Source organism: Jaminaea rosea (assembly GCF_003144245.1).
Source record: "Jaminaea rosea strain MCA 5214 unplaced genomic scaffold BDZ90scaffold_10, whole genome shotgun sequence".
In the NCBI taxonomy this organism is placed as follows: Eukaryota; Fungi; Basidiomycota; class Exobasidiomycetes; order Microstromatales; genus Jaminaea; species Jaminaea rosea.
The window spans coordinates 254,636-275,175 of record NW_020289984.1 but is presented as its reverse complement, the minus strand read 5'-3'; the positions used below and the strand labels follow the sequence as shown (position 1 = coordinate 275,175).

The following is a 20,540-nucleotide window of genomic DNA, read 5'->3' as shown; positions in this document are numbered from 1 at the left end:
TGTATGCTGGTGCTGAGTCATTCTTGCTCGGTGCGCCACGCTGCTGGTTGGGACGCTGGAACTGAAAGGCCTGCACAGCGTTCAGCGCATCGTCGTGAGGGCGAGTGGTATCCGTCGCCGCACCTGCGTCGGGCGCGACTATCCAGTCGGTGAAGCTTGTGAGCTCGATGGACGGTTTCTGCTGAGCATTACCCTGCTTGACGGGGGCGATGTCTGCGTTGCGCGAGTGGGTGCGGCGTGTTACCACTCCGGTCGGTGGGGTGGGTGTGGCCGCAGCTGCGGGATCAGGTGCGGCCATAGTGAGAGGACAATGTTGAGAGGACGATGTTGGGGAAGACTGGCAAGAGAGAAGAATGATGGTAAGGAGGGAAGAGATGGCGGTCGCAAATGCTCAGCAAGGAGGCGGGCTCATTCAGGCACGGTCAGCGGCGGAAGCGGCGGCGGCGGCGGCCACAGCGGCGACGCGTAAAGTGGCGGGCTTGCCGCAACGACAGCTCACGCCTCACTCACACGCCGAGGTCATGAAAGTCTAACATTGAGCGGCGAGTATCATCAGCACGCACGGCACCTCTACAAACCCATCTCGGCCTGCGACAGCTTGAAGATGGTCTGCAACTGGATGTTGCTCGTGCCCTCGTAGATGGCCCCAATCTTGGAGTCGCACCAGTACTTGCTCAGTCCCATCTCCCTCGTGAATCCTTGGCCACCAGCCCACTCGATGGCCTGACCAGCAACGCGCTGCGCAACCTGACTGGAGAAGAGCTTAGCCATAGCGGCCTGCTTTGTGAAGGGCCTGCCCTCCTCCTTCAGCCTCGCAGCGTTGTACACGAGCATGCGCGCGGCTTCGATGTCAGTGAGGGCCTGAGCCATCTGGAACTGCATGCCCTGGAAGGAAGCGACGGGCTTGCCGAACTGCTTGCGCTCAAAGGCGTAGCGGACGGCCTTGTCGTAGGCGCCCTGGGCGAGACCGATCATCTGGGCACCGATGCCAACGCGGCCCTCGTTGAGGATCTCGATGGCAATCTTGTAACCCTTGCCCTCTTCGCCGATGAGGTTGCCGATGGGAATCTTGATCTCGTCGAAGTTGACAGTGCACGTCGAGGAGGCCTGATGCGGAGGGACAGGGAGAAGAAAAGGTCAGCCGAGTGCACACCCCGCAAATGCTGCTTTGGCGGGCCTCGTGCACACCTTGATGCCGAGCTTCTTCTCCTTCTTGGCAATCTCGATGCCATGCTCGCGCTCGACGGCAAAGGCGCTAATGCCCTTGTATCCCTTGGAGGGGTCGCCTTGCGCAAAGACGATAAAGAAGTCCTAGCGGTGGGCGCGAGGCGGAGAGTGCGAGGTCAGTAAGGGGGAAGCGAGACAGCGCGACCTCTTGGCGCATCTACTCACCGCCTCTGCCGAGTTGGTGATCCACATCTTGGAGCCATTGATGATCCAGTGCTTGCCATCGTCCGACTTCTTGCAGCTCGTCTTCATCGCAAAGGCGTCCGATCCGCTCGCCGGCTCACTGAGGCAGAAGGAGCCCAGCTTGCTCTCGGAAAGCTGAGGAAGGTACTTCTCCTGAAGCTCCTTGCTCGCATACTTGCGCATCACAGTGTCGACAAGGGTGTTGTGCACGTCACAGAGCACAGAGACGGAGGCGTCGACCTTGGCAAGCTCCTCGATGACGATGATGGCCGACGTGAAGGATCCGCCCGCACCGCCAAACTCGGGGTCAGTCTCGATGCCCATGAGACCTTGCTCAAAGAGGCCCTTGATAACTGCCGGATCCATCTTCTCTGCTTCGTCCATTGCCTCAACGCGCGGGGCGACGACATCCTCTGCAAAACGACGGACGGCGTCGCGGAGCATCTCTTCCTCCTCGGTCAGCTTGGAGAGAGAGTTGATGCCGAAGGGGGACTCGTACTCCTCAGCACGGCGAGTGGTGGTGGAGAAGCTACGGGGAGCAGCAGGGGCGCGAGCACGAGGAAGTGTTGCGTGGCGAGGGAGAGCCACAGCGCCGCTGCGGAGGGGCAAAGTAGCTGCTGCTCCTCTAGTAGCGCCGGCGGCGATGCCAGATCGCAGGATGGAGGACGAGGAGGCGCGGAGGGACATGTTGATGGGGAGTAAGAGGTGGTGATGTGGTAAGGATACAAGAACGCTGTGCGCTTCTGACTCCCGAAGTGAGTTGAGTTGCTTATGCGTCTTGTCCGGCCCCTCGCCCTCAACCTCGGGCTAGCCGATAGGCGCCCGAGCCGGTTGGCGCTGCCTCGACTCACGCCTCGACTCACGTGCGGAGCAAAGCGGGGGCGGGGAGGGGAGCAGGACAGGGACAGAGCGGAGCACGCGGAGAGCAGCTGCGTGAGCGATGCGGGAGCGATGATGGCATCTATTTGCAAATCCCCGACCAGAATGAGAAGCCATGGTAATGCTATGCTACGAAGAGGACATCGTCTCGAGTGAGCTCGCCGGCCGTGATGATGTCGCTGAGGCCCCAACGGCAGCTGCAGCCGCCAACATCGATCCCCCTCCCACCATCCAAGCGTTCGGGCGTGCAGCCCTCAGCGCTGTGCTCGTCGCCGTCGCTACCGACATCGATTGCGAGGCCCACTGCCTTCTCAGTCCCTTGCCCATCGATGCCGTGCCCACAAGAGCGAGAGGCATGGCGGTCGCCTTTGCCGTTTCCGCGCTCGGAGCCGCCTTGCCAAAGTAGAGTGCCTCGGCGTAGTCAAAGGCGCCGTCGACGAACTTTTCGCCGGGCTCGTCAAAGAGAAGCGGCTGGAGGCGTAGTAGAGGCAGCGAGAATACTGTGAGTTGGCTTCGTCCTCTCTATCGCGCCCCTCCCGTCGGACTCACGAAGAAGGGAATCAAACTCAGACCGAGCGCGGTAGGCCCGAACGCCTTGACGCGATGGTTAGTAAAGAACTTGTTGAAGAGCGGCGCCGAATAGTGGACTGTCTGATGGACTGTGACGGCAGGCAAAGCCATTGAGACGAGACTCTGCAGGACGGCTCTCCTTGTCGATACGAGGGCGATGTAGCCATTCTCGGACAATTCGAGTGGGCTGATCTTGGTTCCACCCTCGTGGTGTTGCTCGTGGTGCGTCTGTGAGCCGGCGTCACTGCCCTGGACCGCATGCTTGGCCTTCTCAGCCAGCTCCTCTGCGATCCTCTTGGCTTTGAGCGCCGGATCCTTTTCCTCCTCGGCCATGCGTCTATGCTGTTCTCGCGCCTTGTATCCGGCGTAGGCCACATCACCGCTGACCCATGTCCAACTGATGGCGTACAAACCACGTACGACTGCCGGCTTGGTCATGGGACGAAATGCCTCGCCGAGCTCGGATGAGTAGGCGCTGTACCGCAGGCCAGACACGAAGGCCGTGCGAAGGCGATTGGCGAATACGGCGTAGCGGCCAGGGCCTTGCTCCATGGCATTCTCGACGGCATCCGGCTCGCCTGGAACTGACATGGCGGCGTGAGGTGGGCGAGCAACGAGGAGGAGACGACTATGGTAAGTGCTGAACCGCCGCTTCTGCTGCGCTTTCCCTTGTCCGTATCTTGCGGGTCTCTCCACCTCGAGGAGTTGCTTACCTAATCTTGGTGCGGCGAATTGCCACGCCACGCGGTCGTGTTTCGCGCTTCATGCACGGTCCGCGCTTGAAGGGGCCTTGTGTTGCTTCCGGCGAGCGAGCCAGCGCTGCTTGGTTCCTCGCTGGTTGGCTCCCGCGTGTGCTCCTCAACCTTAATCTCAGCAAAGCCAAGGCGTAGAGGGCGCGTCTCTTTCTCCTCCTTCTTCTTCATCTCTATTCTTCTCCACCCTATCAGCTCCTCCATCGTCACGCCCCGGCATGGCGTCGCTCCGTCCCCGCAACACGGCTGCGTCTGCGTCTGCCGCTGCGGCTTCTTCTCACGATGATCCCTACTCGGCACCACCCCGCACTTCGTCCATGGTAGGCAAGTCGCGTGGTCCCATCAACGGTCGACCCTCATCTCCCAAGGCTATCTCGCGCACCTACGTGTCTCAGCTGCCCACGTCTATCCGTTCCCAACTGCCGATTCTACTCCCGCTCACCCTCGTCGCCCTCGCCTTTCGTCTATACAAGATCGGTCAGCCGTCGAGCGTCGTCTTCGATGAGGTTCATTTCGGTGGCTTTGCGACCAAGTACATCAACCGCAAATTCTTCATGGATGTGCACCCGCCCCTGGCCAAGCTGTTGATCGCCGGTACAGCCAAGATGGCTGGCTTCGACGGCAGCTTCGACTTCAAGGACATCGGCAAGGAATACATTGTCGGCAACGACAGGCCCGTACCCTACGTAGCTATGCGGATGCTGCCTGCCATGCTTGGCGTGGCTCTGGTGCCCCTCTCGTACCTCACGCTTCGGGCTCTCTCACTGCGCGGCACCACCGCCATCGTCGGCTCGCTTTTCATTCTGTTCGACAACGCTCTGGCTACGCAATCGCGCCTCATCCTCCTCGACTCTTTCCTCGTCTTCTTCACCGCAGCCACTGCCTACTGCTGGGTCGAGTTCTGCAACGAGGAGCGCAAGAGGGCATTTGGTCCGCAGTGGTGGGCATGGCTTCTGTCGACGGGCGGCTTCTTGGGCTGTGTCGTATCGACAAAGTGGGTGGGCCTCTTCACCATTGCCACGATTGGCGTCAGCACCATCGCTCAGCTCTGGTCCCACCTCGGCGACGTACGCATGCCCATGTCTACTCTCTGGCGCCACTTCCTCGCACGCGTCCTCGGCCTCATCGTTGTCCCCTTCATCGTCTACCTCTTGTCCTTTGCCGTCCACCTGGGCGTCCTCAATCACTCGGGCGACGGTGACGGCTTCATGTCGTCTGCCTTCCAGCACACGCTTGTGGGGCACGGCATGCCGGACACGTACGCTGACGTGGCTCTAGGATCTACGGTCACAATTCGACATCTCAACACGCAGGGCGGGCTGCTCCACTCGCACTCCCACAACTATCCCGCTGGATCTGGACAGCAGCAAATTACCCTCTACCCGCACTCGGACGAGAACAACGAGTGGTACATTCTTGCGGCGCCCGGGCCAGATGACCCGCCCACGCCGACCGATGAGAATGGCGTGCCGCTCACGACGGGTGGGCCGCACGAGTCGGAAAAGTACAAGAGGAAGAAGTGAGTGCGCGCGCCGAGACTGCCGGCCTACAGTAGCTCACTCATTCCCTCCTCGCGCACAGGGTCCTCTATCTTACCCACGGCATGGAAGTCCGCCTAGTCCATCGCATGACAGACAAGCGTCTCCACTCGCACGAATCTAACCGCCCTCCAGTCACGGAGTCCGACTTCCAGAACGAGGTGACAGGATACGGCTTCCCTGGCTTCGCCGGCGATGCCAACGACAATTGGCGCGTCGAGATCGAGCGCGGCTCGCCCGATGACGCTCCCTCGAGCATGCGCGTGCGCTCTCTCCGCACGGTTTTCAGGCTGCGCCACACCCTCACGGGCTGCTACCTCTTCAGCCACAAGATTCCCCTCCCCGAATGGGGTTTCGGCCAGCAGGAGGTCACCTGCAACAAGAGTCCTACCCGCCCCAATTCCCTCTGGTTCGTCGAGTCTAGTCGTCACCCGCGTATCTCCGTCGCAGGCGACAAGAGTTTGGGCGTTGACGAGGATGGCGAGGAGGACCCCGTGGCCGTACGCCCAGCAAAGACGATCAACTACCTGCGCCCCTCCTTCTTGTCCAAGTTCTGGGAGCTGCAAAAGGTCATGTGGGAGACGAATGCGGGGCTGACGGAGCGACACGTCTACGACTCGCGACCCAAGACTTGGCCCGTCCTGCGTCGCGGCATCAACTTCTGGAGCAAGGACCATCGTCAGATCTACCTCGTCGGCAACCCGCTTGTCTGGTGGGGGGCTACTGTTGCCGTGCTCGTCTACGTAGGTGCACGAGCTATCCTCATGCTGCGAGAGAAACGTGGCGCTAGCGACTTCCTCGACTCGACGATTGTCTTTTACGACCGAACGGTGAGCGTGCGACTGGAAGGTCAGACTGATTGGAAGCGGTGACTGACTCCCCCTTTCTCCACACCAGGCCTCATTCCTCTTCCTCGCGTATTCGCTGCACTTCTTCCCCTTCGCCCTCATGTCCCGCCAACTCTTCATCCACCACTACCTCCCTTCCCTCTACTTTGCGGTCCTGCTACTCGCCCTCCTCTTCGACCTGGTCACCGCAGGTCTGCGCCCGCGCTTCCGCCTCGCCGCCGCAAGCGCCGCAGTCGGATTGGTCGTTCTGGTGTACCTCGAATTTAGCCCACTCACGTACGCCGGGCCCTGGACGGTCAAGCGCTGCGAGCGGGCACGCTGGCTGAAGACGTGGGACTTCAACTGCCGCGACTTCCCCTCCAGCCTCGCCGAGTACAAGACTTTCCCGCCCGCCGTCCACACGCTGGGCCAGACTAGCCCCGTAGAGGCGTACGATGCAGCCAAGGCTGGCGTAGGTGGGGTGACGGAGGCTGCTGCAGAGGCGGCTTTGGGAATGCCTCAGCCAGGCCAGCACGCCTTTGAAGACGTACCGAAGCAAGCGCAGCACAGTGGCGCCGGCGGCGCCGCCGCTGCGGGTGGACACAAAGCCGAGCCCGTGGCAGCAGCTCCTCCGGCGGACGCGGCTGCTGCTGCCCCGCCTGCCCCAGTGGCGAAGCCTGGAGATGAGGAGAACGTCTTCTCCATCCAGCCCGTGATCATGCCCGGGGATGGCAAGGTCGAGCACCACGATGGCGGAGGCGCTGCGATGGACCAGGAGAAGGTGGAGGCTATGGTGCTCGAGGGAACGGCTGGGGTCGCGGGTGGACATCATCATCAGCAGCAGCAGCAGGCGGCGGGCGATCCGGCTAAGCCGTCAGCTCCTGCTCCAGCCAAGCCTGCGAATGAGGTCCCTCCTGCGTAGGCGAGGCGCATGCTGAACGAAAGTCTCTGTCGCACACCGCATCATCTCATCCATCAGACGGTTCGTTGATTCTCGAAATGAATGCATGCATTGCCCCCCGCGCTCCTGGCCTTCTCGTCGTTACGCCCCGCCGTCCTCGGGCAGCAGGCTGATCCTCTCCCCATCCGAGTCCCTCACCACAAGGAAGCGCAGATTCTCGAATGACCCCACCTGAGAGCGTCGGATCGAGGTGAAGTAGACGGTGGCCGTTTCTGTGCGGGTGAAGGGCGAGGCGGGGGGTCAGGTTCTGGTACTTCATCTCAATGTCGCGCTGCGCCACGCCAACTCACCACCGCCCACGCGCGTCGTCCCCACCCTGAACATGACATCGCACTTGCCCTGCATCATATTGACGCTACCCCCAACCCATACTCCCCCGCCATACGGAGCCAGCCACCACTCCTTTTTCGTCGTGACCGCCTCACCTCCCTCCACCTTGAGCAACTCCCGTACTCGCGGCGAGTCGCGCACCATGTTGAGGGCCGAGCGGAATGCGGAAGAGTTTGCTCGCTCGTCGTTCATGGCGAGGGAGGTGAAGGTTCCCCAGCTTGCGATGGAGAGGACGAGAAGGGTGCAGATGATGAGCGGGCGGCGTGACCGCGGAGGGAGAGAAGGTAGCGGGCGCTGAGTTGGGGGTGGTCGTGCTGATGCTGATGAGGATGAGGAGGGACTTCCTGCCGAGCTGGTGTGGGCGAGGCGATGTCGCTGAATGCTCCTTGGGAGGGAGCGGGTCGCCGCCGTTGTAGCAGCACCAAGATGCGGTGCTGGTAGCGAGGCAAAGAGTGGCCGTCTCATGGAGGCCATTGTGGGTGTTGAAAGCATCTTGCGCAGTTGAGTGAATGCCTTCTCACTTGAGCGGCCGGGGATGTGCAGATGATCGAGAAGTTGCTGAGGAGAGAGAGAGCGCGGACGGAGAGAGCTCACATCTCGTCTCCACTCCTCTCCGCTCTCCGCTCTCCGCCCTTTCCTCGCCTGGTCCGCTTTCGCGCTATCCTTTCATTCCCCACACGATGCGCTCCTCGTGGGCGCCTTTTCTCCTCTGGGCAAATCGCCTTTTGACCCACGATTGTTTGCCTCTCCGAGCGGGAGCCTTCACAATGCCCCTTCTCTAAGATGCTCGGATGCGTGCTCATGAGCCTTCACTTGCGCCTCAAGTACGATCCCAGGACGGGACACTGCACCTCTTGCAAGGCCCATGCTATCTTCTTTCACGAGGCCAAGCACTGCCCTCATCGAGCGCACCACATCCAAGGAGTAGATGAACCGACTGGTTGGCTGCCACCGGCACACGTACAGAGGAGGAGGCTGGCCGATTCTGAGGAGATTGAGGCGTGGGAGAGTGTGACCGGACGGGCGCGCTAGGGAGGCGGGCGGTGATGCTGGTGATGTTCATACAGGACAGGAAGAACGGGCACAGTGAGCAGCGCAGAGCCGCTGGACAGGCGCGGTCGTGAGCCAGGCAGGCAAGGCAGCGTCGCGTGTGCTTAGCAGCAGCTCGCGTCCTTGCGCCTCGCAGGCTGAGGCAACCGTTTCGGCGCAGGTAGTACTCATGTCAGCTTCTTCTCTTCCCTCGTCTCCCACCATTCTAAGCTACTTCTCGACCAGTGTCTCCTGACTCGACAGTCAACTCACGTCTCTTGACTCGACAGTCAACTCACCCCCTTGTCACGTAGCATTCGGCTTTCTCGGCGCTCAGCTCTCGGTCGCCTGCGCCCAGCTCCTCTTTCGCGAGAGCAATCAATCAACCTGGATGCTCATCCATTCATCTGCTGATCACGAGCGGCGAGCAGCAGCGCACTTAGCGTCAGGCACCGTGCACCGCCTCGCAGGCCAAGTCGAGAAGCAAAGCTGAGCCGATCACCAAAGCTCAGCCAATCACTGGACAGCCGCCGCGAACATCGCCGTCAACATCTCATCTATCTAGCATCCACTTCGATCTCGACCACCACCCTAACCCACCGCCAACTCCAAGACCAGCACATCCAGCACGACCAGCCACCGCGACTAGCAACAAGCAGCGCCACACCGCTCACCTCGACCTCAGCTCCGGCACACACGCACATCGTCAGCCTCCAGCGCACACCCCAAGTTCAGCCCCGCCCAATCAACCTCAAGCGCTCAGCTCCGATGAGCATCACCGCTCGGTTCGGTGGCTGTCGAGGCAGACCTCTTTGCACGCAGCTTGAGTGGGAACGAGGTACTATAAGCAGTAGAGTAGACACGGAGACCCATGCCGAGGTGAATTGCCCATCGTGTCCTGCCAGCCCGTTCTGCGCTGACCTCTCCCTGACCGTCTTCCATGCCAGCATCTGCCATGCCAGCATCTGCCATGCCAGCATCTCCATGATCTCCCATCGTGCCCATCATCCGTGGCGCCGTGCACCCCTCCGCGATGACGCCGCTCACGGTTACCCCTCAGCCATCTGCCTGCGAGGGGCATTCGTCGCTGGCAAGTCCAAGAAATGCCCTTTGAGCGCAGCTCGCCTCACTAGACCACCATGGCAGCACTCCGCATCTCGACCTGGAACGCCGCTTCGCTCGAGAAACAACGTCGTTGGGGAGAACCTCCTTACCTGCGCCACAGAGTCTGATATCCTCTTCATTCAAGAAGCGCGCATGAAGCCGGTACGACGCCTCGACGCCCGCAAGCCTCGCGAGGATCGCTATGGCACTCTAGAGCGACGCGACTTCTCTGGCGTATTGGACTGGGTGTGCGGCGTCCTCTTCCAGCCAGCGAAGTGGCGCACCGAACCTAGTGTCAAGCATGCGTAGTATCAGATCTTGGAAGTAGGAGGACAGGCGCCTCTGCTACCCAGCGATGCAGCCATCAGCAAGCTCGAATCTCTGTTCACTATCCTCACAACCTGAGCCAGACGCCCGGCTGGCAAGGCAATTCCAACCACCTGAGTCGGATTCAGGACACAGCCGGCTCGGCCATCATCATCGGAGCGGACTGGAACATGCCGCCGTCCAGACATCTTGAAAGCGTCGACCTCGGCGGGTGGACGTCAGATGGGAATGTCACCGGTCGCCGGATGACGGCAGTGGGATACCGCCCGCAGCAACAGGCGACGGACACGGTGCAGAGATGGGTGGAGCTCCACCAGCGTGTGGGGCACCTTGCCTACTTCGCAAAGCTGCCCGTTGGAGCGGCTCATAAGAGAGCGGCTGATGAGGTCCAAGCACTACAGGCTCGCGTGAGCCAACTCAAATTAGCCAGAGATGATAAGCTGCGAGAGCCCAGGCGGCTCGTACCTCAAATTCTCAACGCCGAAACAGCCTTTTACGATCGAACAGTCATGAAGTTGAACAGCAGACAACGCAAGGTCTTGCACAAGTAACAGCAGCGCTACTGCTCAATACACGTACTTGCCCATCATGACCGAGAACGACCAAGAGATCACAGAGCCTCAAGAAAGGCCTCTGTTAGCACACGCGGCAGCTACGAGCACCACCGGTGCTGCGGTGTCGCCTTGCGCCGCGCAGATGGAAGATATTTCAGCGGCACCTAATGCCATAACGTTTGCCGTGAGATCGAGTAGAGGCACGCCCCATCGAGGGCAGAGTCAGATTCACGACCTCTCCTCCAGCACTACGACAAGCGCGTCTTCAGCAGTCTGTCACTCATCATCGACCGCAAAATTTCAACGTGATGATGCATCAGAGCGGCCAACATCGCTGGTCAGCCGTCTGTCGATCGTGTTGCCTCTAGGAACGCTCACGGCGACAAAACGAGGCATTTCGTTGGACCTGGGCGCCTGCAATGGGTCCCGCTATCGCTCAACATGAGCAAGGCGGCCGACTCATGCGTTCGTGCAGAGGCAAGCCTGTGGCTCTTCGTTCTGCACCAGCTGGTGGACAAGTCTCGGTTGAACGCTGATCAGGCCGCTGCGTTTGCCAACGGCATGGAGAAGCTGGTCATTGCCTTCAAACGTGCCAGCAATCGCGCGTCGCTCGAGCACTTGATCCCCTCGTCAGCCGAGGAGACGCTCCCCGACTTCGTTTTCGAGGCGAAGACTGGCCTCTGCGACGATGACGGCAGAGTCGGCGACGACAAGGATGAAGAAAGCGACGACGTCAATGGCGAAGGTGGCAAGAGCGGCACCGAGGACGGCAACGACGCGAACGAGTTCAAAGGAGGCGCGACCGGCTGCTCCTATCTTGACGACGAAGATCAAGATGATGAGCTCGGCCTTCTTCTCTCGAGCGGCGAAGTCGATGGCGGCACCAGCGAGCAGATCTGGACCGCGCTTCACCGGACTGGCAGCTCCAAGGTCGGGTGCGACGAGCAGGGCCAAGACCTCGCCCTGTCCAACCTCGCGAAGCTCTTCCAGTCACTCGTCGCTCAACACGGTGACAAGTTCGGTTGCGAGATGATGGGCTTTGGTTTGTCGACGCTGGGGCTGTTCCCTCCTCGTCTCACCGCAGCTGACTTCGTCCGCGCGCTTTCGCAATGGACGGATTACTCGAGGGACTGCGAGGAGATGCGCGCCCTGAGGCCCCCGCCTCCAGGGCCGTTGAGTGGGGACAAGTGGGTGGCGGACGAAGGCAGCGAGCATTTGAAGAGGAGCGCCTGTGTGGGATTGAATCCGTTCAACCTCTACGCCGCCCTCCTCGTAATGCTCTGCAAACCTTACCTGGTCGCCTGTCACCTGACAGGTCTGCCGTTGAACCACGCCGACGTCCCCGTCACCATCGTCGCGCACCGCATCCACGGCCTCCCCTTCTCATCGGGCTTTGATGTTGTGTTCCCCAGCGATGTTGGCCAATACCGGGAGTCGTCGCGCAACTTCCTGCTCGAGTCGAAAGCCGCCAACTGGATTCGACGCACTTACGACGGCGCCGTCCTCTTCAACGTCGCCTACGGTGCACTTCACTTAGTCCCATCGATCTCGCCTCGATCGATTCTCATTCCACCCTACTTCCTCTTTCCATTTTTGACCTTCATTACATCGACTATCTTCACATTGGATGCCATACGTTGCGTGCAGCACGAGTCGCTGCATGGATCGTTGCGTCGCACAATGGATACAATGCCCCCGACCGACCGACGCAGAGGGACGCATTGCGGCAGGTGACGTTTGAGTGCGTGTGCGAAGAATTATCTTCGTGTGAGGATGAGCGTCGGATCTCACAACCAGCATCTAGTCATCAGTAAAATCACTCATCGTCGACATCGATTCGCCTCGCTCGAAATCTCAACAGTCCGTGCGCCACCATGGCACCCCACCCGACCTGACCACTAGATTGGCGTGGTCGCCGGCGTCCAAGAGCTCGAATGCGGGCACTTCGCTCGACGATCAAAGCGTCTCCAGGAGGTGCTACGACATCGCGATCGACACTCCAGACGTGGGGTGAACAAAAAATGATCACGACGAGGCTCGAACTCGCGACTTTGAAGTCTGATTACGGAAGTATTAGCTTCACACTCTACCGACTGAGTTACGCGATCATGCGATTGTTACTCAGTAGCTGGCTAAGCTGCCGGTTAGGTGCCGGCACCAGAATAGCAATACATGTACAAATTGTGTGTCTGCAAGCATGCTCACCCTGCTTGTCCCCGGCATCGCCTCCACGAGTTTTTGCTGCCCAGTCCGACCTGCTTAGCCCAGGTCCTGGCTGCAATCCTGCGTATCGCTGAGCCCATGAGCATCGTGGGCAGGATCAATGGACTTACGCCAGCATCCACCGGTGGTGGGCTGAAGCTCAGCCGGACAGCACACCATCGGCTTAGCAATTTACCAGACGCAGGCCTGGGAAAATTGCAAAGATCAAAGCAGAGTCGGTCATAGCTACAGCATGTAAGATGATCATTCGCGCAAGGAGCGATCACGTACAACATAGGTCAGAAGCATCCACTGACAAGCTCGACGCAGTGGTCCTCGGACGTATCGAGCCAGAGTCATCAGATCGACATGTGGAAGGCGGTTGTAGCAAGCAGGTCGAGTGCTGTTAGAGGCTTGTAGCAAATCATGCACCATATGTGCAGGATTATTGAATATCTCACCGAAATGCTTCTTCAGGACTGCCCTGATGGAGGAAGGGAAGCAGCGGCCAAAATGCTTGATGTTCTGATGGAAGAGGGGAAACAGCGGCCAAGATGCTCGATGACTCGCACTTCCTGCCTGCAGCTTTCGCGAAGTACGAGGAGATATACTCAGCAGAAAGCAAAAGACATGGATAGAACAATGATGTGAGAATCAAGAAGACCATCACATCAAGGAGCGGTAATCCGGAGATATCATCCATCGCAAGGGCTGAACAGGGATGCTCACAATCTGACGGCGGATGAAGAGGCGACAGGAGCTGCGGGAGCTACGGCAGATGCGCCGGCCGGCCTAAAAGGGCCAAGCACAAGCTGACCACCCTCGACGACAAAGAGCGAGCTGTTTTCTACGTATCTGCGCAGAAACACTGCCTCCTTGGCAGGAAGCTGACTCTCGGCCGTCTTGCTGCGCAGCTTGTGCCATGCCGTGAACACCATCCTGACAATGGTGCGGTGGATGGCAACAGCCTCACTTTCACCCGACCACTCGATCGTGCGCCTACGCTTCGCTGCAAGGCTCCTGACGATGGCCGTCTCGCGAAGCTGGGCGACGCAGTCCACCCCGACTGCCCTCCAGATTGCCATGCGCAACCTCTGCTCTTGAGCACACTGGAGGTCTGGCCAGAGAAGCAGGATGTCGCGAGCATTGATGTCCAGAGGCAAGGTATGACCTAGCCATGCGTTGAGGATAGGGGTGGCTGCGCACCAGATCCGGTCAATGATGGGACGGCAGTCGAGATAGCCATGGAACGTGGAGTCACGCTCGGCGCAATTGTCGACTGGGCAGATTCCTCGTTTGTAGGTCCTCTGCGCCAAAGGCTCCGTATCTTCGTCCTCCGCACCGGCTAGCTCGCCAGCCTGTTCAACGTCGATGCGGCCATCGAGTTCCATCGCCTCGCCTCGCAACTGCACTTCACCTTCTGCACTCTCCTGCTCCTTCTCTTTCCCCTTCCCCGTGCCGGCTGCCTCCATCGATTCTCCCTGTGCAGCCGATCGGCCTGAGCTTCCAACCTCCTCCGAGACGTCCCCCACACTCAAGGCAATAGGAGAACACTTGGCAGCAGCGACGGTGCTAGTCGTAGCTGCAGCCACCGCCGAAGCCGTAGTCTCTGCCATCACGACATCCCCATCGCCTGCTGGAGGCTCGTCGCCAGAGAAGCGCTCAGTTGTGCGCGCGCGGTGGTGGTTGAACATCATTACCCGCGATTGCGCAGCATCATCCAGCAGTAGATCAGACCTACTCGAGAAATCCCACAGGCGCTGCCAGTCTTCCGTGCTAGCTACGACGTCCCAATCCGGCTGCAAGGGCTTTCGACGCTCAAGCGCGGCGAGTGCACCTCCTACGCTGTAGCTGTTGAGCTCCATGCCGGCAAGCTTGGACAAATGCCATGGATACTCAAAAAGGTCCACATTCCACTGATAAGGCCTGGTCTGCTTGCTGGCGATGCCGCTTTCAGGCCACCTGCTTGGGTGAGGGAGGTAGCGCTGCGGAATGGTGCGCAGCAGCCTTTGTACAGGCTCCGGCAGCGTCGGGAACCAGCTGTCCCATTCTCCTTTGACAATGGCCGCGAGTCTCGACAGCGGGGTCCAGTCAGAGTCGCTGCAGCGCTGCAGGTCGCGATACTGCTTGAGACTCTCAGTCGGAGGAGGCGTGAGCGGAAGCGTTGCCAGACAGTCAGGCGGCCTCTTGGTTTTCGTGCGAGGGCTAAAGTACCATGAGACGTCGTGCCAGTACTCGAAGCGGTGCTTCTGAACCCCGCCGAGGAAATTCTCGACAGACTTGAAGCGCGGCGCGCTGCCAAATGCAGGGTACGCGTAGGGCACCGCGAGCAGGTCTTCCAACGTCCACCGCGACCAGTCTTCCACCAGTGAGACGCCCAGCTGACAGACTATCCAGGCGAGGAGGCCCCAAAAGTCAGACCTGATCTTCCAACGATTATTGATCTTCTCGTTGAAAGGCTTCCCATGGTGCAGCAGGAAGCAAGACTCGCTCAATTGTAGATCCCGCAGATAGTCTCGCAGGCATCGGCGGAAGAAAGCGCCCACGTCATCCGTCCGGCTCAGCAAGCGAGCGATTGCCCCGCCGTTGGAGGCGATGATGGCATGCTCTGGGTTGCCCAGGCCCAGGCCGCCAACGTCCTGCGGCGCCATCAAAATCTCCCTCTGCAGCCACGCCTTCTTGCCGAGCCAGATGAAGGGGTACAGCGTCTCCAAGACCGTGCCAAGATAGTCGTCGGGCAGCGGGTTGAGGACCATGCGGAACGGCAGACGAGGAAGCAGATGGGTCCTGGCCAGGCGTACGCGGGTCGTCAATGCCGTGCCGTTGCCGCGGAGTTGAGACCGTGCCATCGTGATCCCAGCGAGTACGGAAGTCAGGCCGCCTTGCGCTCCCCCTCCTGTCGCGAGATCGACAGGATGACCGAGAAACATGAGCTCAGCGTCTTCGACAATTGTCCATGATGTGGAGCACATTTGCTTCACCTCATTGAGCGTGCTGAGTCCGGCGTTGTTTGCGGCCAGCAGCACTGCCTTGGTCTTACGGGCGGAGAGGCGGCCATTTGATGCCCTGGTGTAGAGCTCAACCTGACGTCTCAGAGCCGAGAGCTGCGCCTTTGTGCGCACGAAGGTGACGACATCATCCGCGAAAGCAAGGTATGGCACATGGAGACTTGCGCCGGAAGAAGAATCGCCCAGAGTTAGGCCAACGCCAGCTGCCTCGAAGCCGTCTAGCAGCGGCTGCATCGAGGCGACAAAGAGCAAAGGGCTGGCCGGGTCGCCCTGTGGTAGGCCACATCCGAGCTCGATAGGATCTGTCTGCCAGCCGTTGACGCAGAACGAAAGAGTGGCGTTCGTCTGCAGACTTGTGACCAAAGACCTCATCCTCTCTCCAAACCCGTAGTGCTCCAGCGTACGGAGCAACCAACCATGCTCGACTCGATCGAAGGCCTTTTCTTGGTCCAACACAACCATCAAGGCGGGTTTCTCCTGGCCGCGGCGGATTCTGGACAGCAGCATCTGCAGTACTGCAAGAGAGTCTTCGCTGCGGCGTCCCGCGAGGTAGGCGTGCTGCTGCGGCGCCCAGAACTTGTCCAATGTCCGTAGGCGATTGCAGATGCCCCGTCCCAGGACTCGGCGCACGACTTCAGGGATCAGCACTGGGCGGAAATTGTCGGCGACGCGCTTGTCTCCCGATTTGTGCTTGAGTACCGCCCGCATAGCCGCGTCCCTCTTTCCTAGCGACTTGCCGGCCATGAGCTCATTCGCCAGGTCGACGATTAGGGGCACGCACGCGTCTTCAACCAGCCAGTAGACGCCGTATGGTAGTCCGCCAGGCCCTGCGGCTGCATCGTTGCGACCGTACCTGAGCGCTTCTTGAATCTCCGCGATCGTAAAGGGAGCATCCATGGCGACCTTTTGCTGAGCAGTCAATTCTCGCAGCTTGACTCGCAACAGCTCGTCAGCGGAGGCGTCCGGGTCGTTTATCGGCGTCGTCGACGTCGAGGCGACGGGCAAAGCGGAGGTCGAGCTTGTAGCTGTGGCGCCGGCGGGTGCGTTGCAGGCCACGGAGGGCGACATGAAGATTTTTTCAAAAAAGCGCTGGACGACAGCTCCCACTTCTTGAGGGTCGCTCACTTCTTCGCCGTCTTCGAGCATGCTCGGCAAGACGGCTTGCACGGCTGAGCGAGTACCTCCGGGGAGTACAGACGAAGCTCGAAAGACTCGGGCCTGTCGTCCGGTCATGCCCATTGCTGTGCGGTCCGCGTGTGCTTGCTGAGCCTGGATAAGCTGCGGCACCAGTCGAGCATGCTGGCGTCTTTGCTCGTCATGTCCCAGATTGAGCTGATCGAGACAGGCTTGCAGTACGCCAACGTTGTCTGCAGCCCTCTGGTGGGCGACTCCTACTGGCAGCCCGGCAACGTAGGCAAGGTGTCGCAGCTTCTCATGGAATCCCTCCCACCTCTGCACTGCATCGAGCTCGCCCGGCTCTGGACGATAGCTGGCTGCCCAGCTCTTCAGCCTATGTTGAAAATTCCTGTCTGCCAGTACGCCTGGATGTAAGCGCCAGAGCGGCGCCCCGAGTCCGAGGTCTACTGGCGTGAAGTCGTAGCTCCGAAGGAATGAAAGAGTGTACTGGACGAGGTGATGATCTGCTGTTGTTGTCAAGAAAGAGACGTTGACGAGGAGATTTACCATGCCTTCAGGGCCCCAGATGCTGTCCAGGCGACGCGCCGAGGTGTGCTGAGCTGCTTGACCGTACGATGATGGCCTAGAGTATCCGCGCCCTTCTGGCTCGAATATTCGATACCAGTCTACAAGCCCCAGCCCGTTCATCTCCTGTGCAGCGGCAAGCATCTTCCTGCCCCGAACCTTCCCCGCCTGCGACTTAAAGCTGGCGCAGTCCAGCTCAAGCGAGGGCATCATGTTCCAGTCACCCCCGATAATGATGGTCGAATGTGTGGGGCGCTGAATCAGTTTGAAGGGGTTATGCTCGCCTTGCCAGCCGATCGCGGGACTAGTCGTCGCTGGATAATGAATAGAAATGAGGAAGAGGCTGGTGACAGGGGGATCGAGAGGGAGGACGGTCTCGCCACCTTCGGCATAGACCTCCAAGATGACGAAGCTGCGGCGCACCGTCGTCGACTTGACGCGCCAGGTCTTGGGCTTGAAGAGCACGCCGCAGTCGTTCGTAAGAATGCCCGAGTATCCACGTCGCTCCAGTATCCCGTAGCGGTCGTTCTGTGGATTGGAAGCGTCGAGCGCCCGCTCATTCTGTACTCGAGCCTCTTGAAGTAGAAGGACGTCATTGTTGAGGGCAATGTCATCCCGGAGCTCAGACCACCTCCTGTCGCTAGTTAGCGATTGAGCGTTCCAGGTCGCGATGCGCAGAGTAGACATGTTTCGTTAAGAGTGCTGTGTCTGTCGGCGGAGGTTGGTGAAGGGAAGGATATGCCTGCGAGCAACGTAGGATGGGCAATTCGGCGAGAAGGATAGGAGCTTTTCGCCCAATCAAGTCGATCTGGCTGCTTCGGGAAGCAGACGGCAGAGACGTTCATCGAAGCGGCAGCATAGTGCGGGGCAGGGCCAGACGGTCGTGTGATCATCGCGATAATCACTGCACGCCGATCGTACGCAAGCTCACCCCAATGATGATCGATGTCGGTTCTCTTGACAGCACCTACGCACTGCTCACGGCTCGAGCATGCCGTCCGGCATCAGCAATGCATTCACGCCCAGACTCGGGCTGCGTGGCTCACGACCTTCTAGCTACTGAGTCCCACTCGTCCTTGTCCGCTCTTCGCTTCCCCCGCTACGCTTCACTTGACGATCCCTCCAGCACACCCTACTCCATCTACGCTATGCTTCCCACTTGCTTCTCCCCCTCCCGCCTTCCTCTTCCCTGGCCCCGCCCTCCCCCGCCAACCCTCCCTTCATGGAGCGTCTCCGACCCCGTCGGCCGCTCTCATCCTCTTGCGGTCAGCTTGACTCAGCGGGCAGGCTTTCTCCAGATGTCCGCGCTCGTGGCAGCGATTACATCTCCTTCGCGGACAATTCTCATAGAGATGGAATGATGCTGCCTCCCCTCGGCAAAAGCCACACCAGGCCAGTCTGCCGTGGAAGATTAACTCGAATGACTCGCCGTCTAGGCGAACGTAGCCGGGCAGATCCCTCGGACGGACGGCGGCCCCGCGCTCGAAGAGGAGCACCAGCTTGCGCAGGAAGGTTGGAGGCACTCCAGGCAGAATTCCATATGGTGTCCAGGCTTCCATCACTTGCCCCCACGGATTCAGTGCCTCAGCGCAGCCTCTGAGTAGCTCGCTGATCCCCACATCGCGTGGTAGTTGCGTGACCACAATGCACTGCCTTCGGGGGTCGAGCGCCAGACCGCAGAACAGGGGGCTGAGATCGCGACCGCGGTACTGCAGCTCCGCAGTCTTCGCGGCGACGAACTGCTCTACGGAGGCGAAGGTCACGTCGACCGCTTTCAGTTGGCCCCGCTGTCGCAAGGGCAAGTGGGTGACGGGATCCTGCCCTTCTGCCCATGTCCCCAGATGCTGCCTCATCTGTGCGCGGACTGTTGATTGAAGCTCCTCTCGCTCCGCCGGCGTGTCCTTGAAGGGTACTCCGATCCTATAGCGGATCGTGAGGGGAGCGATGCGACCGGGGCCTTCATCGGGACGAGGAAGATCCTCGTAGCCGATAATGACCGGGCGATCCGATCCTGGGTACACCCGTCGAGGATCCACAAGTTCCTCCACAAAAGGGCCGGCGTTGACGGGCAGGCTGTCCTTCAAAGCGACTTTGACCACAACTGGCTCTGCTCTCGCCTGCGGAGTAGCCTGCATCGTGACTCCTACTCCACGCGAAGGGCCACCCATCGAAGGGTCCACGGCAGCGCTCACAGTTGCCGTGAAGAAGGTGTTTGAAGTTACTACAGGCGGCTTTGTCCGCACGGGTGCAGGCGGCGGCGGCGCTTTGCCGAAGCAGCGAGGCTTACGGGCAGCCGACTCGGCGGAGGTAGAGGAGGGTTTGGCAGGAGATGACTTGGGTGCGGTAGAAGGGGATTTTGACGACTTGGCGGAGGTAGAAGAGTGTTTGGCAGGAGATGACTTGCGAGTGGTAGCAGGAGACTTTGAGGGAATATTGCGAGAGGTAGAGGCAGCCGTCGAAGGGATAGGACAAAAGGAGTCCTGAGTGGAAGTCGAGGAGTAGGAGGCGGGGCCCTCATCAGAAGCCGAGGAGGCGGACTCCGGTGGATTGTGAGGGGGCCTGAGCTTGCAAGAGACGAAAGATCGAGATGGGCCGGATTCCGATTCAAAAGAGGGCGGCCCAGAGATGGGGGTGATGAGGTTGAGAGTCGAGCTTGAAGAGTTTTGAAGGGAGGATGGCTTGAGAGTCGGAGGAATGAAGGGCTGCCTTGGACGAGAAGAGGAAGTTTTGAGGACGGGCGGTCTAAATGGCAGAGTAGGAGGTCGCACCGGCTGCAACGGTACGGCGTACGACCTCGTCGGGGGAGGAACAAAAGGCTGATCTAGGTTGGGAGGCGGCTTGCGCGAGAAAGGATTTGTTCTACCAAATGAAAGGGAGCGGGAGCACGAAGGGCGGGGGGACTGCTCGTGAGTCGATGTCTTCTCCCATCATCTCGCTAAAGCTACAAACCGTCAGTAGTGGACTCACCTGTTTGCAACGATGGAGGCGTTAGCAGGGCGAACGGGGACGCTGATACGACGTGCAGGCGGGCGAGGTGCGCCTGCCGAGCTCGTCAAAGTAGAAAATGCAGGCTGGTGATGAGGTCTAATGGGACGAGCCGCTGGACCGGCTGCCTCCGGGGTGGCAGGCTGCTGTCGCTCCGAGCTCAGCGGCTCCTGGAAGGGCGAGAAATGTGCCGGGCCATCACGACTGTCTCCAGAACGACTCATTGGTTGTGTGCACGTTGGTGAAGTCAACTTTTCAGAGAAGGAGAGGAGAGAAGATGAGCGTGAGTTGTGGCAGCAAGAGCGGCACGACATGGCTCAAGATGGACTAAGCACAGCGACGCGCGGCCAGCTCAAGACGCGG

At 60.0% G+C, this 20,540-nt stretch overlaps 7 protein-coding genes and 1 non-coding gene across 8 annotated transcripts; 3 read left to right on the top strand and 5 right to left on the bottom strand.

The window, feature by feature from the left end:
• Positions 1 to 540: 540 nt before the first annotated feature.
• Positions 541 to 2,115, bottom strand: BDZ90DRAFT_233121 (acyl-CoA dehydrogenase NM domain-like protein). Its single transcript, XM_025506519.1, has 3 exons — positions 1,393 to 2,115; positions 1,189 to 1,311; positions 541 to 1,107 (listed from the first exon to the last, which is right to left on the bottom strand). Exons 1-3 carry the CDS (start codon positions 2,095 to 2,097, stop codon positions 571 to 573), a joined length of 1,365 nt encoding a protein of 454 aa, XP_025361098.1. The 5' UTR covers positions 2,098 to 2,115; the 3' UTR covers positions 541 to 570.
• A 274-nt stretch (positions 2,116 to 2,389) lies between these two features.
• BDZ90DRAFT_233120 (hypothetical protein) lies at positions 2,390 to 3,462 on the bottom strand. Its single transcript, XM_025506518.1, has 2 exons — positions 2,839 to 3,462; positions 2,390 to 2,760 (listed from the first exon to the last, which is right to left on the bottom strand). The coding sequence occupies exons 1-2, from the start codon at positions 3,448 to 3,450 to the stop codon at positions 2,419 to 2,421; spliced, it is 954 nt and encodes a 317-aa protein (XP_025361097.1). The 5' UTR covers positions 3,451 to 3,462; the 3' UTR covers positions 2,390 to 2,418.
• A 466-nt stretch (positions 3,463 to 3,928) lies between these two features.
• BDZ90DRAFT_221871 (PMT-domain-containing protein) lies at positions 3,929 to 6,898 on the top strand (the record flags this gene model as incomplete). Its single annotated transcript, XM_025504499.1, has 3 exons — positions 3,929 to 5,130; positions 5,193 to 5,979; positions 6,047 to 6,898. The coding sequence occupies 3 exons, from the start codon at positions 3,929 to 3,931 to the stop codon at positions 6,896 to 6,898; spliced, it is 2,841 nt and encodes a 946-aa protein (XP_025361096.1).
• A 61-nt stretch (positions 6,899 to 6,959) lies between these two features.
• On the bottom strand, positions 6,960 to 7,885 carry BDZ90DRAFT_233117 (hypothetical protein). Its single transcript, XM_025506517.1, has 2 exons — positions 7,228 to 7,885; positions 6,960 to 7,149 (listed from the first exon to the last, which is right to left on the bottom strand). Exons 1-2 carry the CDS (start codon positions 7,739 to 7,741, stop codon positions 7,019 to 7,021), a joined length of 645 nt encoding a protein of 214 aa, XP_025361095.1. The 5' UTR covers positions 7,742 to 7,885; the 3' UTR covers positions 6,960 to 7,018.
• A 1,282-nt stretch (positions 7,886 to 9,167) lies between these two features.
• On the top strand, positions 9,168 to 10,278 carry BDZ90DRAFT_261295 (hypothetical protein; the record flags this gene model as incomplete). The annotated part of the gene is made up of 3 exons (XM_025508365.1): positions 9,168 to 9,175; positions 9,244 to 9,675; positions 9,762 to 10,278. 3 exons carry the CDS (start codon positions 9,168 to 9,170, stop codon positions 10,276 to 10,278), a joined length of 957 nt encoding a protein of 318 aa, XP_025361094.1.
• Positions 10,279 to 10,500: 222 nt separating this feature from the next.
• Positions 10,501 to 12,115, top strand: BDZ90DRAFT_39780 (hypothetical protein). Its single transcript, XM_025509555.1, has one exon. The coding sequence runs from the start codon at positions 10,723 to 10,725 to the stop codon at positions 12,013 to 12,015; it is 1,293 nt and encodes a 430-aa protein (XP_025361093.1). The 5' UTR covers positions 10,501 to 10,722; the 3' UTR covers positions 12,016 to 12,115.
• Positions 12,116 to 12,303: 188 nt separating this feature from the next.
• BDZ90DRAFT_t34 lies at positions 12,304 to 12,389 on the bottom strand. The gene has a single exon. It is a non-coding gene; the product is annotated as a tRNA-Ile (tRNA).
• A 6,023-nt stretch (positions 12,390 to 18,412) lies between these two features.
• BDZ90DRAFT_261292 (hypothetical protein) lies at positions 18,413 to 20,401 on the bottom strand (the record flags this gene model as incomplete). Its single annotated transcript, XM_025508364.1, has 2 exons — positions 18,413 to 20,051; positions 20,160 to 20,401. 2 exons carry the CDS (start codon positions 20,399 to 20,401, stop codon positions 18,413 to 18,415), a joined length of 1,881 nt encoding a protein of 626 aa, XP_025361092.1.
• Between the last annotated feature and the right edge of the window lie 139 nt (positions 20,402 to 20,540).

Bases quoted from the DNA above. Each gene is read 5' to 3' on its own strand.
- BDZ90DRAFT_233117 (XM_025506517.1), bottom strand. From the start codon at position 7,741: ATGGCCTCCATGAGACGGCCACTCTTTGCCTCGCTACCAGCACCGCAT. The intron at 7,150-7,227 runs GTGAGTTGGCGT...TCACCCGCACAG, and splicing joins GACGACGCGCGTGGGCGGTG to AAACGGCCACCGTCTACTTC.
- BDZ90DRAFT_39780 (XM_025509555.1), top strand. From the start codon at position 10,723: ATGAGCAAGGCGGCCGACTCATGCGTTCGTGCAGAGGCAAGCCTGTGG.
- BDZ90DRAFT_233121 (XM_025506519.1), bottom strand. From the start codon at position 2,097: ATGTCCCTCCGCGCCTCCTCGTCCTCCATCCTGCGATCTGGCATCGCC. The intron at 1,312-1,392 runs GTGAGTAGATGC...GCCCACCGCTAG, and splicing joins TCACCAACTCGGCAGAGGCG to GACTTCTTTATCGTCTTTGC. The intron at 1,108-1,188 runs GTGTGCACGAGG...CCTCCGCATCAG, and splicing joins AGAAGAAGCTCGGCATCAAG to GCCTCCTCGACGTGCACTGT.
- BDZ90DRAFT_233120 (XM_025506518.1), bottom strand. From the start codon at position 3,450: ATGTCAGTTCCAGGCGAGCCGGATGCCGTCGAGAATGCCATGGAGCAA. The intron at 2,761-2,838 runs GTGAGTCCGACG...CTACGCCTCCAG, and splicing joins TGAGTTTGATTCCCTTCTTC to CCGCTTCTCTTTGACGAGCC.